The 16,822-nt window shown below is 39.0% G+C and overlaps 1 protein-coding gene across 1 annotated transcript in view; it reads left to right on the top strand.

Moving 5' to 3' along the window:
• Positions 1-629: 629 nt before the first annotated feature.
• The window catches only part of LOC132394283 (DNA replication licensing factor MCM6-like), a 28,340-nt gene continuing 12,147 nt past the window's right edge, over positions 630-16,822 (top strand). Inside the window, exons 1-15 of the mRNA XM_059970232.1 lie at positions 630-803; positions 2,878-3,024; positions 3,307-3,417; positions 4,069-4,318; positions 4,990-5,155; positions 6,378-6,523; positions 7,203-7,353; positions 7,608-7,749; positions 8,167-8,308; positions 9,702-9,809; positions 10,861-11,016; positions 11,107-11,235; positions 11,738-11,899; positions 13,523-13,661; positions 15,848-16,003. Of these exons, the coding sequence (XP_059826215.1) occupies positions 706-803; positions 2,878-3,024; positions 3,307-3,417; positions 4,069-4,318; positions 4,990-5,155; positions 6,378-6,523; positions 7,203-7,353; positions 7,608-7,749; positions 8,167-8,308; positions 9,702-9,809; positions 10,861-11,016; positions 11,107-11,235; positions 11,738-11,899; positions 13,523-13,661; positions 15,848-16,003 (2,203 nt within the window). The 5' untranslated portion in view covers positions 630-705. The remainder of the gene's footprint in view (positions 804-2,877; positions 3,025-3,306; positions 3,418-4,068; positions 4,319-4,989; positions 5,156-6,377; positions 6,524-7,202; positions 7,354-7,607; positions 7,750-8,166; positions 8,309-9,701; positions 9,810-10,860; positions 11,017-11,106; positions 11,236-11,737; positions 11,900-13,522; positions 13,662-15,847; positions 16,004-16,822) is intronic.

The raw sequence follows: 16,822 nt of genomic DNA, 5'->3' as shown, positions 1-16,822 counted from the left end.
TTTTCTCACTGCTGTCATCAGGACTTGCACCACCAGGTTCAAGAATAGTTACTACTCCTCAACCATCAGGATTTTGAGCAAAAGGGGCTAGCTACACTCATTTAAGGACTCTTATTTATCTTGTTATTTCATGCTCATTGTTTATTGCTATTTATTATAAGCATCTGCAGTTTGTTTACAGTTACTTAGTGTTTTATATATTTGCTAAGGATGCCCCCAGAAGAAGAATTTAAGTTTTGTAATGTGGTGATAATAATTTTTTTTCTTGTGCAGGTGATATTACACCTGATTCTGATACTGTTGCAGTTGGGACACAAGACTGCAGATGTTGGGACTCTGGAGCAATATAAAATATCTCCTGCAGGAACTCAGTGTTACACGCCGCAGCTTTGGAGATAAATGTCGACAGATGCTGTCTGACCCACTGAGTTCCCCCAGTATCCTGTTTATTATTTTATGACAGTAGTTGGTGTCCCACTCCACCATACTTTTATCTATTTGGCTGGGCCGCAGGTGCCACTCGCTTGGCTGTCAGGAGTGGCGGCATCGTTCGAACCCCGCCTCCCGCGGCTCTGCGGACGGTCACATGTCGGGAGCCGGCCGTGGGGATTGGGCGCCTGCTGGCGGGAACGAGGGCACGTGACGTGCAGTGGCGCGAAAGCCGGCATTTTCGGCGAGTGCGTTCGCTTGTCAGGGTGCTGGCCGATGGATCTGGGGGAGGCTGTGGTCGCCGCTGCCGGGCAGCAGGTCAAGGACGAGCTAGCGGAGAAATGTCAGAAGCTCTTCCAGGACTTCCTAGAGGAGTGAGTGTTTAAGCGGGCGGGCGGTGCGCTCAGCCAGAGGCCCCGGGGCCGGGCTGGATGGTTAACGCCGGGGTTGTTGGCCGTGTCCCGGGACTGGTGAGGCCGGTGCCTTTCCCCCTGGTCCCGAGACTCTGGCTGGTTCGTGCTTCATGCTGGCGGACGACCAGTGTGAGCACAAATAAAGTTATCAAAACTTCTACTCGTACTCGTGACATTTTGTATCCGTTATATTTTGGTTTTGTGTCGTATGAATAGCTCTGAATAAACCGGAGTTTGCTGACCGTTACTGCTGCTCTCTTGTATTGCTGTGGGTCTTCCCACTGAAGATAATTCCCACAACTCTATTGTCTGGGGAGAGTAAACAGGAAATGCTGAAATACTCAGCCGGCAACTTATGTGAAGCGAGAAGCCTGTAGTCAGGTTTCAGAAAAAGTTAGAATATAGCCACATTTTAATTTGCCGGGAGAACGGAGAGAGAAACTGGTTTGTCAGTGAGACTATACGGGTGAAAGTTGGGAGCAGAAACTGCAAATGCTGGAGTCTGACCCCAGATGAAGGGTCCGAACTAAAAGGCCAGTTTCCCTTTGTAGATACAGCCGAGTTTCCTCCAGCATGTTGGGCGTTGCTAAGTGATGCACGTTGCAGTGGACCCAGCTGAGGGAGTGAGGATATTACACATACCAAACTATCCTTGATCAGGTGTAACGGGCCTCATGGCATAGCTTTTGTAACTGGGGAAGTGCTGAATTCCATGATAAAGACAGCGATAGCAGGATATCTAGAAAGTAGATATTTAGTAGTGCTTTTGTGAAGTGAAAATTACGTTTGTCCAATTTTCTGGTATTCTGTGGATGTAACAAGCTGTATAAAGTGTAGCCAGTAAATACAGTGTGTTTGGATTTCAGAAATCTTTGAATAAGGTGTCACGTAAAAAGATACTGTGCAAAATGGTAGTGTAGGAAATTGGGGGTAATACTTTGGTTAGCTGATGATCATTGTCAGGTCATCAGTCAGTAAACTTTGGACCTGTGCTGAGGCCTCAACAATTTCCCATCGGTATTCCTTGGGATTTGGAAGAATGAGAGGTGACCTTAATAAAAACATTGTAAGTGGGTCTAGTCAGGATAGATATTTGAATGTTTTTGCTCCTGGGAGAGTTATAAGCAAGGGAATATAGTTACAAGACTGAGCTGTGGTGCTTCCCAGAGGGCTGTAAATGCCTGGAGTTCTCTGCCCAGAGGGTAGTGGAGACATTAAATGTGATGACAGATAAACATTTGAAAGATCAAGGAATTAGGGATGAATGGGGAACTGACTGACACTCCAGGATTTGAGGCCGTCTTAGATCAACCATGATCATATTGACTGATAGAGCAGAAAGGACATGGGGACTTTCAAGGTAGTTTAGGGAAGGTATACTGGCTTTCAAATTTGCAAGTTCAAATCTGAAAATGCTACTTTGCACACCTTGCTACCAATGCAGTTGAGGATGGGTGGAAGTACAAGCAGACTGGTGAGGATATCAAATAGTTTCATGTCTCTCTGGTGCCGAGTTGAATACAAAATATCGTCGGTCGGTCTAACTATGACCTTTTGGATTTTCCTTTGTGATGTTTGGAGCCACCCGCTGTGATGGATATCGAATTCCTTCAACTGGAATGCATTTATTTTTGTTTTTTTTCTAATTCTGTCAAGGGTGTTTATTGTGGCACCCTTGGAACATTTCTTGCTCTTATTTGACCTGATGTTATGATGCAATGGGTCGTGGTTCAATGGGACAACAGTTCGAGGCCACTTGCTTCAGCCCAAATCCTGCTCCGTCACGTGGTGAACCTTTACTTAATGGTGGTAATATTTTAAGTTGTATTCATTCCCCTGTAATCACAAGGCTATTATGAGTAATTATAGTTTTTGTATTGTTAATGAAATTGTGCGACACATGGAATTGATAATGTGTAGAGTTAAGGATCTTGCATAGCACATCTTACTGGCAAAAAATGCCCACTGTTCCAGAAGTGACTACAACATAACAATCTGTGTTTTTGATTTCATAATGAACTGTTCTCTCTTTCAGATTCCAAAACAGTGATGGAGAAGTTAAATATTTGCACGATGCTGAGGAGTTAATCCGCCCTGAAAGGAACACGCTTGTTGTAAGCTTTGTGGATCTAGAGCAATATAACCAGCAACTAGCTACAACCATTCAGGAGGAATTTTATAGGTAAGATAAATTAATCCATATTAAAATTTATATAAACTTAAATACTGGTTCTCATGTTGCACTTTGTTGGAGACTTTAAACTCTTAGAAATCAAGATAATTAGCTTCCTGGGTTGAAGTAGGAAAGCCCAGTTGGCTATCTGCTAATGCGCCTCTCGGGAAATCCATGGGTAAATTCACAAAGCCAAATTCCAATTCAAAGTACTCATCTTGAATATTTTACCAGTAGCAGAGGTTCTGATTTATTTCTGCTCAGTAGTCAAAAATCTTTTTTCTTTTTCAGAGTTTACCCGCATCTATGCCGTGCTGTTCGGAATTTTGCCAGAGACCATGGAAATATTCCACAAAACAAGGAGTTTTATGTAGCAATTCAGGATTTGCCAGCCAGACATAAGTAAGATAAATTGTTTAGTTTTTTTGATGTTAAGTGAAAGTTGAATTGAGTGGACTGTGAGATTAAGCAGCTTTTAAATTTGCATTTGAATCTTTTTTTAAATGTGATAACAGCGCTACCTATTTAATTTTCATGAGTTTTGTTTAATCTTAATTGGCTAGATATAACTAGCAGGTGTTTTAAGGACTGGTAGGATTTGAATTTGGAGTACTTTCACATCACCAGGTACATTTTCTGTTGTCCACTTTCTAGTAAAAAATCCAGGAATATTAATGTGCTACTTTCATTGTTAGTAACATACCTGTTCTTTAATCAATATTTCCACTGACTTTTAAGTGGGGGAGGAAGAGGAATATGCTGGGTTTCCATACACACCTTTTCAATGGAAAATTTATTATAGTAGTGTAATATTTTAAACAGTGAATTATAACTGTGTTGGTATGTCATTGGGATTAATATGCAATGTCAAAAAAATTGCCAGTTATGAACCACCAAAGTTCAGAGGCTGTGTGGTTATTTAATTGTTACTGTAGTCAAAGTTAATCCTACCTAATTCATGGAAATATAACAAATAGCAGCTTAGAGGTGATCATGCTGAAAATCATTCAGAAAGATAATGAAATACTAAAACAACCAATTTATGTAATCCAGAATACGAGAACTAACATCAGCTAGGATTGGAACTCTGCTACGCATTAGTGGACAGGTTGTTCGGACCCATCCTGTTCACCCGGAGTTGGTCAGTGGGACATTTATGTGCCTCGATTGTCAAACGGTGGTTAAGGATGTCGAGCAGCAGTTCAAGTATACACAGCCTAATATCTGCAGAAATCCAGTGTGTGCCAATAGGAGGAGATTTATGTTGGATACTAATAAGTCACGATTTGTTGACTTTCAGAAGGTGAGATGAAATTTCAGTTTAAATTTCCTGCTTGTTATTTGGTAAAATGATCAGATTTCTTTGAAAGGAATCCTGTGATGCTAAGATGGGAGAATTTTAATGGGAGTACTAGTGCACCTACTCAAAGCTTCAGATCATTTTTGAATTTTATGGTCCTGAACATGACGCAACGACCCAGTTGTGGCTGAACCTGTTATTTATTGTCTCCTTGCTATTGTATTCCAGCTCTCAATTCATTTAGCCCTGAATCCCAAGTGCTTTCAGTGAATGTGAATATATATTCTCACGTCTCTCTGTACTTGTTTCCTTTTCAGACTTGCCTCTGCTTATCTTGGCTTTTCTCACTCTTGCTATTACAATGTACACGAATTATTGCATACGTTCAACTCTAAAGAAGTTCTCGGCAGCACTGTCTAGTTTGCTGTTGCTGTCTGGTTTGTTATGGCTACAGGGGGCCAAAATTTAAACTGAAAATGTAATAGAAGTCCTATGGAACAAGAATGCCAAAAATGTAAAATTTGCTCTTTTCCACTGACACACTAATGCAGCAGACAAAAACTAAACATCTAAAACAAAATTTGTACTAAAAAAAATCTATGGTGCCTAAAACATTTGCAAAGTGTACTGTAATATAAATGGTTAAAAAAAAATTAAGTTGCTTTGCTTTGTAGGTTCGTATCCAAGAAACCCAGGCTGAGCTACCCCGCGGTAGCATTCCCCGTAGTGTGGAAGTTATCTTGCGTGCAGAAGCTGTGGAATCTGCGCAGGCTGGTGACAGATGTGACTTCACAGGGATGCTTATTGTGGTTCCTGATGTATCTCAGCTGGCTACACCAGGTATTCAGTAACTTGGAATTTGGTTAAGACTAAATGCTCTACTGTTTTGCAGATGAGATTGGCAGAATAACAAAATTTTAGTTACAACTTGATTATTAAGTGTAGTGAAGACTAAAAGAAAATACTTGATTGAAAGTAATTCCTGGATTGAAATAGACTTGGGAGTCAAGGATTTTCCAAGTGACAGGTGTGTGTGCTTTTGAAGTGGAGTTAGAGTCCCATCTTGCTGGATTATTTCAGGAGAATTGTCCCCCTGATCAAAGCTCAATTTTGACCTGTTGAATTGGAGAAAGTCCCCTATTCACTGGGAATTTTCAGCTGATGAAGTAGGAAAGTTTACTTTAACATTTATTTCATTTCTGTTTTATGAAAATGTATTTCAAAACTATTGTCAGTTTTAATTTTTAAATGTTTGGATATCAGCTGGATTTAAAAACTAAAAGGCTTCTTTACTAATTCATCTTGTGGCATGAGGTTTGGTGTAATTTGATCAGAAATTGCACTGAAGGTAGAAAAAAACCTAGAGGCTGAACTTCATGTGTGGCTAATCAGATAGGCAAGATTCCGAGAATGTCAAAGACTGAGTAGTCCGTCTGTCAGAGACAGGATCTCTGCAGTATGCCACCCAAACCAGAGAATGCAGAGAGCTAGCTCTGCACAGCTAGCCCAAGTCACTGTGGTGGCAAATCCAAGAAGATCCAACCCCGTAATGAATGGAGAAATCTTTTGAAGTGTTCCTATCCACAAGTCACCTTATTCAGAAGTTAGAAGCTTTGCAGCTTCTATTTTTTATTAGTAAATTTACAAAGTAAAAACATTACTACCAAAACATTTCAGCTTGTTATTGATCTTCTTGAACATTTAAGATAGATAGCACAAATGTATTGACAATTAACCCTTGGTAATGAATTTGCAGTCGTTAAATTTCTTCCTGGTGGCACAGTGTATGTTTGATTGTCTAACTTCTAACTGTGGTTATAATTTTTTACCAAAGATGGTGCTTGGAATTAACAACATGGTAATGATGAAGTTGCAGCTCAGTTTTGTAAGTTTTACAAAACTTGTAGTTCTATGCATTGATCTCCACCTTTTTACCTATCAGTCCCTATGGTTGTTTACAATCTGTGAATAAAAAATATTCACTGCAACAGCAGTCTAAAACAGTAATTGTGCAAGAATATTGATCTTTTTACATAGTTATTTAATAGTTTTGTTTCATCAGGTATCCGTGCTGAAACTGGCTCTCGGGTCAAGGGAGCTGATGGGTACGAAACAGAAGGAGTTAGAGGTCTTCGTGCTTTAGGCGTTCGTGACCTGTCCTACAAACTGGCTTTTCTGGCATGTCATGTGGCACAAACAAATCCACGGGTACATATACTTACTTAAATTGAATAAGTTATGGTACCCTGGTTTTAATGGTACAAGTTATTTTTTAAGAGTACAGTTGGTACAGTGCCTGATTGTATTAAACCAAAGTTTTAAATATTAATTCTATGTTTGCTTTGGGTAGTGGGCAAGGTGTTGTCCTTGTATCTTTTTAACATATCTAAATTCCAAAGTCTAGTGGTAACCTGACCAAAGTTATGGTTGTGTGGAAGTGTGAATTTCAATGGTGTAAGCTGGTTAAAAGTTCCCTTGAAATCAAAACTTGATAGTGTGTTCATTTCTTTCTCCTACATCTAATTTGTGATCGTGATCAGATCTGAGCTCCTAACCCTATACACTAAAGTTAATAGGAGTTAATAGTTTTGTTTGGGGAAGAGGGGAGTGATAGTTAATAAAAGTAAGAAATAGCTTCCAGAATTATATGCCACTTTTTGTCCACATAGTGACTTTAGACCTTATTAAATTGGATTAGATTAAATTAGTTCTTAATAATACCCAAGTTTTGGTTATTTAAAAAAAATTATATGTGAATTTAAGAAATTAACTTTGATTATTTGTCACCTTAGTTCCAGTGCTTTACTAATATTTATCTCCTTAATGTAGGCTGTCTATCTTCTTTCTGACTAAAAACTTACTTTTTTTTTCTGGGGAAAAAAAACAGTTTGGTGGCAAAGAAATGAGGGAAGAAGAACAGACTGCAGAAAGTATTAAAAATCAGATGACTGTTCAGGAATGGGAGAAGGTGTTTGAAATGAGTCAGGATAAGAACCTGTATCACAATCTCTGTACGAGCCTCTTCCCCACGATTCACGGTAAGAAATATCATCTTGAACACTTCACAAAAATTATTTGCAAAATAAATTACCATGATTTGGATGGAGCTTTTCTTGGGTCATCAGTCAGTGAGTCTCAGAAATTGTCTTGGAATTGTTACAAAGATAGTTGAATAAATGTAGTATCAAACCAGTTCTGCAGACTTAAGTATTGTGATATTTGTAACTTTGACTTTTAAAATGTTTGACAGTGTTATTTTTCAGTGTAATCTTTTAACCTCTTTTTGTTTTAGGTAATGATGAAGTAAAACGTGGAGTTCTGCTTATGCTTTTTGGTGGAGTTCCAAAGACGACTATGGAGGGTACTTCTTTGCGTGGTGATATTAATGTCTGTATTGTGGGTGATCCAAGCACAGCCAAGAGCCAATTCCTTAAGTAAGTTGTGCTAAATAAATGCAGTTTGAAAACTTTTCGTCTGTGCCCTGTCAGCAGGTTTCACGCAGGCTATGCAGCTGTAATTTTGTGTATTTTGATTAAATAGGGAAGAAGAATGGAGAGTACAACAATCAGTTTGCACTTTTTTTTTGCAGTTTCACTCTGCAGTGTAAGATATGCTTTTGCAGCTGTGATTCTGGTGTTCCATTTTACCCATGGTCAGTGTTACCTAGCATGAAAGGTTTAATGCCAAAAAGCTCCCAAACAGATATTGCCAATGTAACCAGGGGTAATTGGAATGAATATATTTCTAAATAGCATCTTGCTATGTAAGATTGACATATAACTATATTTTTGTTTTATTATATGTGAATTAAAGATAATTGCATGACCAATATGTTGTTCTGGGTAAAACAGGCATGTGGAAGAATTCAGTCCTCGGGCTGTGTACACAAGTGGCAAGGCTAGTACTGCTGCAGGTCTGACAGCTGCGGTTGTTAGAGATGAAGAGTCACACGAATTTGTCATTGAAGCTGGAGCATTGATGCTTGCTGATAATGTAAGGGCACCTTTATTACTGCAGTCCACTTCCTATAGTAAACATTTTGGTATCTTGATGGATTTTGAAATTGTACAGGAGGGGAAGGGGAGGTAACCCTAGTCGTCCCTGCACCTGATGTGTATCTTCAAGCATTTATTTGCCCAGAGTATAATGCAATGCTAGGCACTTGCCACAAGAGGTCCTCAGTTACTGAAATTGTAAAACCAGCATAACATGATTAATGGAGACCCAGGAGACTGCAGATGCTGAAATACAGTCTGCAGATTCCGTATGCGCGGATTCAACCAACCGCAGATTGGGAAAACCCGGAAGTTCTATCTCCAGCACCCGTTGCTTGAGCGTGTACAGACTATTTTTTCTTGTCATTATTCCCTAAACAATACAGTATAACAACTATTTACATTGTATTAGGTATTATAAGTAATCTAGAAATGACTTATAAGTACAGGCAGTCCCTGGTTATGAATGAGTTCCATTCCTGAGTCCGTCCTGAAGTTGGAACAGGTAGATCCAGTATTATTTAGCATCAGTTAGTCAAACATTTTCTTAGTATATAGTACATATTTTACATTTCTATGCATATAAAACACTTAAGAAACGTGTATTTTAATAATTTAACCACTGCGTTGCTTAGTAATAATTGTAGCTTTCATCAGGGCAGGGCCTTTCACACGCTCCATTAAAATTGTTCCGATCGTTAACTGACTGTAGCCTAACGCTTTTCCAGTGACCGATGGCATTTCATCTCTTTCCGATCGCATTATTACTTCCACCTTATTTTCAATCGTGATTATTTTCGTGAACCGAAACACTGCGGATTCAGAGCTGCACCACCAGGTTCTAATGTCCACCGCACTGAAACGTGTTAAATAAAGTCCGGGGTTCCACTGGGTCCTAAAGACCACCGCACTGATACATGTTAAATAAGGGACTTGAGCATCCGCGAATTTTGGTATCCGGGGGTGTCCTGGAACCAATTCCCCGAGGAGAAGGAGGGCCGACTGTATAGAACAACGCAATCTGATGGAACTCAGTAGCTTAGGCACCATCTATGGAGAAAATTTGACAGTCAAGATTTCTGGTTGAGATCCTTTATCTGGACTAGATAGTCCAAATGAAGAGTCTCAACCCAAAGTGGTAACTGTCCATTTTGTTTACCGTAGATGGTGCGTGACCTACTGAGTGTCCCTCCATAAAATGGCAAATCCTGTGATTTGATGCATGTCCTGGTACTCTTAAACTTGTTCTGGGTCATAGATGTGATTTTTTTTTTCCCCCCTTTTAGAATTGCTTGTACAACTGCTAAACACATAGATCATAATTGCTGAAAATTATTGTAGTCTTCACTGAGCAAATTCATTGAACTCACCTGAGCGTTTCTTTCTATTAGGGTGTTTGCTGTATTGATGAATTTGATAAAATGGATACAAGAGATCAAGTGGCTATCCATGAAGCCATGGAGCAGCAGACCATTTCTATCACAAAGGCTGGAGTCAAAGTAGGTTGTTTAATTCATACTCTGCTACTTTACTGTAAGCAGAATTTCTTAAAGAATGAACAATAGTTGGCTCTATATCAACAGGTGATAGGGAAAGCATATAAAATTTCTTTATAAATAGGTATTTTTTCTGTTCGTGATAGAAGTTGATTATTCCTATTCATTTCTCATTCAAGTACTTTATTGAAAAACTTTATAATTTAATCTTCCTTAGAACTTTTGCTCAAATGTAAGCCGTAGAAAGGATGCAGAGGAGAATTACAAGGATGTTGCCTGGATTGGGGAGCATGCCTTATGAGAATAGGTTGAGTGATCTCGGCCTTTTCTCCTTGGAGCGATGGAGGATGAGGGGTGACCTGATAGGGGTGTACAAGATAATGAGAGGCATTGATTGTGTGGATAGTCAGAGGCTTTTCCCCAGGGCTGAAATGGCTAGCATGAGAGGGCGTAGTTTTAAGGTGCTTAGAAGTAGGTACAGAGGAGATGTCAGGAGTAAGTTTTTTATGCGAAGTGGTGAGTGCGTGGAATGGGCTGCTGGCAGCGGTGATGGAGGTAGAAACGGATAGGGTCTTTTAAGAGACTCCTGGATGGCTACGTGGGGCTTAGAAGAACAGAGGGCTATGGGTAAATCCTTGGTGGTTCTAAGTTAGGGATATGTTTGGCACAGCTTTGTGGGCCGAAGGGCCTGTATTGTGCTGTATATTTTCTATGTTTCTATAAAGGATCTAGCATTTAAATTTTCTGAAAACAATATTTGAAATTATTGTCTCCACACTGAGCGCAGGGAAAACTACTGGTGTGATACTGGATTTTCTGGGGAAAGTAAACTTGATGGTTTGACAATTCAAGATTTCAAAACGTCATTGTTTTTAAAAAAAATATATTAAAATTTCAGTGCAGAATATCCTCAGTCACTCTTTGCTGAAAGGTATTCTGTGCTTGCATTTTAAATATGGAAATGGTAAAATTTATGAGTACACAGCTTTAGCCAAAAACAGTGTTTTTATAAGGAAGGTTTTTTAATTGTTTTTTTAAAATTCTCTTGATGTAGGCAACCTTGAATGCCCGAACGTCTATTTTGGCTGCTGCAAACCCAGTTGGTGGACGATACGATCGTTCAAAATCTCTCAAACAAAATGTAAACCTCACAGCTCCAATCATGTCTCGATTTGATTTGTTCTTCATTCTAGTTGATGAGTGTAATGAGGTGGGAATAAATATTGACTGGTTTTATGCTAATTTTTCTTAAAAACATTGCAAATGAAGAAATTTACCTAATGAATAATTTGCTAACTAGGTAACAGATTACGCAATTGCCAGGCGCATAGTGGACCTTCATTCTCGAATACAAGAATCTATTGATCGAATCTACTCTTTGGATGATATCAGGAGATACCTGCTTTTTGCGAGACAGTTCAAGCCTAAGGTTAGTTATTTAATGAGGACAGTATTACTTTGTACACAAAAAAACAGTAGTCTAGTCAATCCTTTGAATCTGTTCTGCATCAATGTGATGTGATTGATCATCTGTCTCAATATCATGTTTCCATTATCTCCCCAAAACTGTCCATAAATATGTTTAGTGACTTGGCCTCCAGTTATTGGTGGTAGAAAATTCTATAGGTGATCCAGGATCTGAAGAAAACAGGATTTCCTCATCCTGAGATGAAATTTATCTGCAACGTGAAAGTGTGACATTTGGGTCTCGTGCCATGCACCCTGTTGGAAATTTTACTAATTTGGGTGTCTTCTGTTGTTTCTAAACATGAATGAATATGGGCCTGATTTCCTCTTAAGACAATCCTGCCATGCTGGGAACCATCCTAGTGAGCCTTTGTTGTGTTCCCTCTACATAAGTATACACTTGGGTAAGGAGATCAAATGTATCTAGCTCAAGGTGTGTCTCATCAAGCCCTGTATAACTGTAGATCTCAAAGGAATCAGAAGACTTCATAGTGGAACAGTACCGACGACTCCGTCAAAGGGATGGATCTGGAATAACTAAATCAGCATGGAGAATCACAGTACGTCAGCTGGAGAGCATGATTCGACTTTCTGAATCCATGGCTAGAATGCATTGCTGTGATGAGGTAATACTGATTTTCATATAACGAGTTATTGTCTGAGAGGACCCATTAGCCACACTAATTCCCAAGCCTGCTCTTGCGTCAGGCCGGAAAAGCATGTCTTATCATTTTGGTTACTATTGTCCAATCATTCTGCTGTCAGAGCAAGATTAATAATCTATCTGTTATCATGTACACACGAGGAAATCTGCAGATGCTGGAAATTCAAACAATACACACAAAATGCTGGTGGAATGCAGCAGGCCAGGCAGTACTGCAATAGGAGAAGCACTGCAATAGGGAGAAGCAGTGTCGACATTTGGGGTTCAGACCCTTCATCAGGACTAACTGAAAGAAGAGATAGAGATTTGAAAGTGGGAGGGGGAGACCTGAAATGATAGAAGACAGGAGGGGGAGGTATGAAGCTAAGAGCTGGGAAGTTGATTAGGCAAAAGGGATACAAGGCTAGAGAAGTGGGAGTATCATAGGCCTTGGAAGAAAGAAAGGGGGAGGAGGGGCATTAATGAAAGTTGGAGAAATCAATGTTCATGCCATCAGGTTAGAGGCTACCCAGACAGAATATAAGGTGGTGTTCCTCCAATCTCAGTGTGGCTTCTCTAGCCTTGTATCCCTTATGCCAATCAATCCCTCCCCTCCTGTCTTCTCCTATCATTTCAGGTCTCCCACTCCCCCTCCCACTTTCAAATCTCATACTATCTCTTTTTTCCCGTTAGTCCTAACGAAGGGTCTCGACTCGAAATGTCAACTGTGCTTATTCCCATAAATGCTGCGTTCCACCAGCATTTTGTGTGTGTTGTTATCATGTACAGCCCATTTGACATGGCACTGGAAAATAGATCCTGATTGCAAAGACAGGCAGGGAGTAGGGGAATATAGAACATTTGCAAAAGGATTTCATTGGTTTGGCATCGTGATTGTTGTAGACATTTGCTAAAAGGGTTTCCAACCTGGCATCCACAGACCCTCCTCGGTTAGTGATAGTGGCCCATGGCATTAAAAAAAAGTAACTCCTAAAGCATTTGTTCATGCACCATTCAATATTCAAAGCTTGTTCTATTGAAATTTAGAGGCAGTGACTGATTTAAAAATGACAAGGTGCAGTTATGTAAGTAAAGGAGGCTCTCTAAGCCGAGGGCATAGCAAGGAGCCACTTGCCACAAGTGGTCTGGAAATAAATCACAATATTTGTACAGACAGTAATTCTATGTGCATCTAAATAATACATTTGCAGAGAAATCCCTAGATTGCATATTCACCAACAGTAAATTGTTAGATAGCAAGGTAGTATAGCGTAGTGCTTACAATGCCAGCGATCACCTTTTTGGGGTTCAATTCTGTCCGCTATCCATAAGTTATTTGTGTGTTCTCAAGGTTTTCCTATGGGGGATCCGGTTCTCTGCCTCCACCCTCTACAGATACCAAAGACGTACAGTTAGGGTTAGTTGAAAGCATGTTATGTTAGGACCAGAAGTGTGGCAGCACTTGTGGGGCTGCCCAGCACAAGCTTTGCAAATTTGATCTGATGCAGAAAGACACATTTCACTATGTTTTGATGCCCATGTGACAGAACAATCAATCAGTTTCAACTAGATTCTTTTGTGTATATTTTTACTTGTGGCTTTATAGGTTCAACCCAAGCATGTCAAAGAAGCTTTCCGGTTACTAAACAAATCAATTATTAGAGTGGAAACTCCAGATGTAAATTTTGACCATGATGATGAGGGAGTGGAAGAGATGGAACAGGAAAACCAGGAAGGAATTAATGGTATGCTATTTTAATTGTAGTAGGACTGAAACTTGATGTAGATCTAAATGAATGTGAGTTTTTTTTGCAGTTTTACATTTTAAAAGGCTCTATATCAGTCTCCTTCAGTAACTGATGAATACAATAGATTTAATGTTTTTATCCATTCAAGTTTTTTTCTTTCAATCTGTGCAACATTATGCAGAAGGCCAACATTTTCTTTTTAATCTCTGCTTTCATTTGTATTAAAAGCCTTTAAATGTTGGCACATCTACTGATCATATTTATACAGTGATTGGTTCTTAAATATGTGCATGTAAATAGTTTGTTCAAAAAAACCCTCAAAATTGTGGGTTATCGAGTAGAATAAAAAAGGCAGATGATCTAAATGGAGAGAGAAGGCAATTGAGTGAATGATAGGGATCTAGCTGTTGCATAAATTGCAAAAAAAATAGCCAGCCGGTCCAACACATAATTAAGGCAAACTATAATTTAACCTTTTATTTTGAAGTATTTGGAGTTTGCAAGTAGTTTAAAACAGGAGGATTTTGGCAAGGCCACTCCTGAAATAGTTTGAACAGTCTGGTGACCTCAACTTTAAAAATAAGTAGTAGCGTTGAAGACAGTCCAAACTAGATTTGCCGGGTTAACTCCTGGGATTAGTGTTTTCTAGCTGCCAAACAAATCAGTTATTGTATGGAAATCTTCAGTGATAGTAGTAACCCGTTGGAGTTTTCCACTCCAGAGGTTGGTTGGGGCATGATTGGAAATATTTGACATGGAGTTAGATATTTGAAAAATCAAGAGGTTAGAGGACTTTTTTTAAAAAAAGAACTGGCACAGAGAGTTGAAGCCGGCAATGATCTTGTTCGGTGTGGGCAGCTTGAGAGACCTGGTGCCTATTCCTGTGGTTTTGAGGCAGTGGTTCCCAACCTTTTTTTGGCCATGCCCCACCTAATCACCTCTAAAATCCTGATGCCCCCTGTAGTGATACATAATTCTTATTATCAAAAAGTGAACTCCTATTCACCTGGAGGAAGCCTAAAAGACCATTAACTTGGTTTAAACAAGCTTCCAAAGAACATGGCATTCATGAAAGAGAAAAATAAAAGAACCAAAGGACTGTTAAAGTTCTGAGGAAGAATTTACTAAGAAATTGTGAAAAAAGAACATTAAGTGATATTAGAATAATAATAATAAATAAATAAAACAATGCCGATTCGTTTCTACAGCATACAAAGACAGATACACCATTTAAAAGAGATGACGCAATGTACACACCTTCACACCACCAAGAACCGAAAGCTACTGCAAAAAGCAGCATTGGTGCGACCTTGTACGAGTTTCTTAAACGTTCTTACACGTTGTTCATTCGTTCCTTCCTACATCAGTCAATTCATTAATTTAATTATGAAAGCCATTTGATGGTTGTAATGGTGATACACTATATATACAGTACATATGCAATTACACATGTACATACAAGTATTTTTATGTATGCATACTGTATATACACATGTATTAACTCGCACACACACTCATACTCACACAGATTTACTAGAAAAAATTCACTGTTAATAACTCATTCTCGAATTGCCCCCCTTAAAAATCAAATTACCCCCCCCTGTGGGGCGTACGCCTCACGTTGGGAACCACTGATTTGAGGTATGGAGAGATAAAACATTTATCCCACTAGTCCAGACAGTCTCAGAACTATGATTCCTATAAAACTGGCATCCTCCAAAACTTCAGATATCATCTGCTTTGAAGATACTGTCTTCTGATAAATAATCCTCTGATAAATGTTCTGAGAACATTCTGATATAGTGTTGGTTATGTTCAGTTGATTTCTCAATGAGTTTGGTTAATTGAAATGTGGCCAGTTACTTGCTTTCCCGGTACTGTAATTTTGCTGATTACCAGCAGGAGGTACATATGATTTAGCCAACACAGTTGGTATTTATACTTTGTAATTGTGCATTTACACGTTAACGCCAAAGAACAGCTCATCTCACTTCTAGCACCGCCTGTTTTCTCTGGGTTCTCTCATGGAGATGAGATGTTTAAGTATTTTCCTTGCAACCTGAAAATGTTGCTCAGACTTCAGTAATTCGATATGGCAGTGGTATTCTAGCAAACATTAACTTTATTTTGCCATTGTGTGGTTGAAGTTGGCATAAAACCATTCTAATAAATGATTTTGACAGGACATGCCAGTATTCCAAATGGGATAAATGGTATTGATGGCCATTCTGAAGACAGTACCAAGGAGGACATGCCAAAATCCACAATGAGACTGTCTTTTGTAGAGTATCGCAAGATCTCAAATCTTCTGGTCATTCATCTCCGCAAATTAGAAGAAGGTAAGAATGTAGATAATTCTGACATGCATTGCATCATGTAGCTAAAACATTGCTTCAGAAGAGTCATTTGATCACCGTCTTGAATTCAGATCACAGGAACTTGCTTTGATACCAACAAGGAGCATCAACTCCATGTCAAACTTAAAATTGCTATTCATTAAATACGAACGATCTGTCATTTTCTTCTTGAATATACCTTTTTTTTTAGAACAAATCACTTAAAGAAAGCTTAAGACCCATTTTTTATTGAAATATTTATTAACAAAGAAAAATAGCAGAACTTACGTTATAATACAACCAACCATTTTATACCTGTTGCAAAAAGAACCCCCCCCCACCCCTCAATAAACAAGAACAAATAGAGCCAGCCAGATCAATCAAAAATGGATAAAGGCCTAGTATTCATTAAAGATAGAGCACCTTACACATTCAAATAATTTTTTCTGCATCCATGTTTTTGACAAAACTTTAAAAAAGATTGCCAAGTGGTGTTAAATCTTGCAGACTGCCCCCTGGCTGAATAGCAGATCTCCTCAAATTTTTAATAAAGTACATGATATCTTTGATCCAATGTCCATATTTTGGAGGGGGAGAGTCTTTCCATTTGCACAAGATGAGCTTTCTGGCAAGAAGTGAACAAAAAGTGATGAGATCGGTTTGGAATTTGCTGAGGTTAACATACTGAGAAGGCACTCCAAATAGTGCTATTGCCCAAGGTGGTGTAATTAATTGTCCAAAAGTTTTTGAAAAAGTTTCAAAAATCAAACCTCAGAAATGTACTAATTTTGGACATGACCAAAACATATGTAGTGCAGCCGG

The sequence above is a fragment of the Hypanus sabinus genome, chromosome 5 (assembly GCF_030144855.1).
Source record: "Hypanus sabinus isolate sHypSab1 chromosome 5, sHypSab1.hap1, whole genome shotgun sequence".
NCBI classification, from domain to species: domain Eukaryota; kingdom Metazoa; phylum Chordata; class Chondrichthyes; order Myliobatiformes; family Dasyatidae; genus Hypanus; species Hypanus sabinus.
This window is presented reverse-complemented; position numbering and strand designations above follow the sequence as displayed.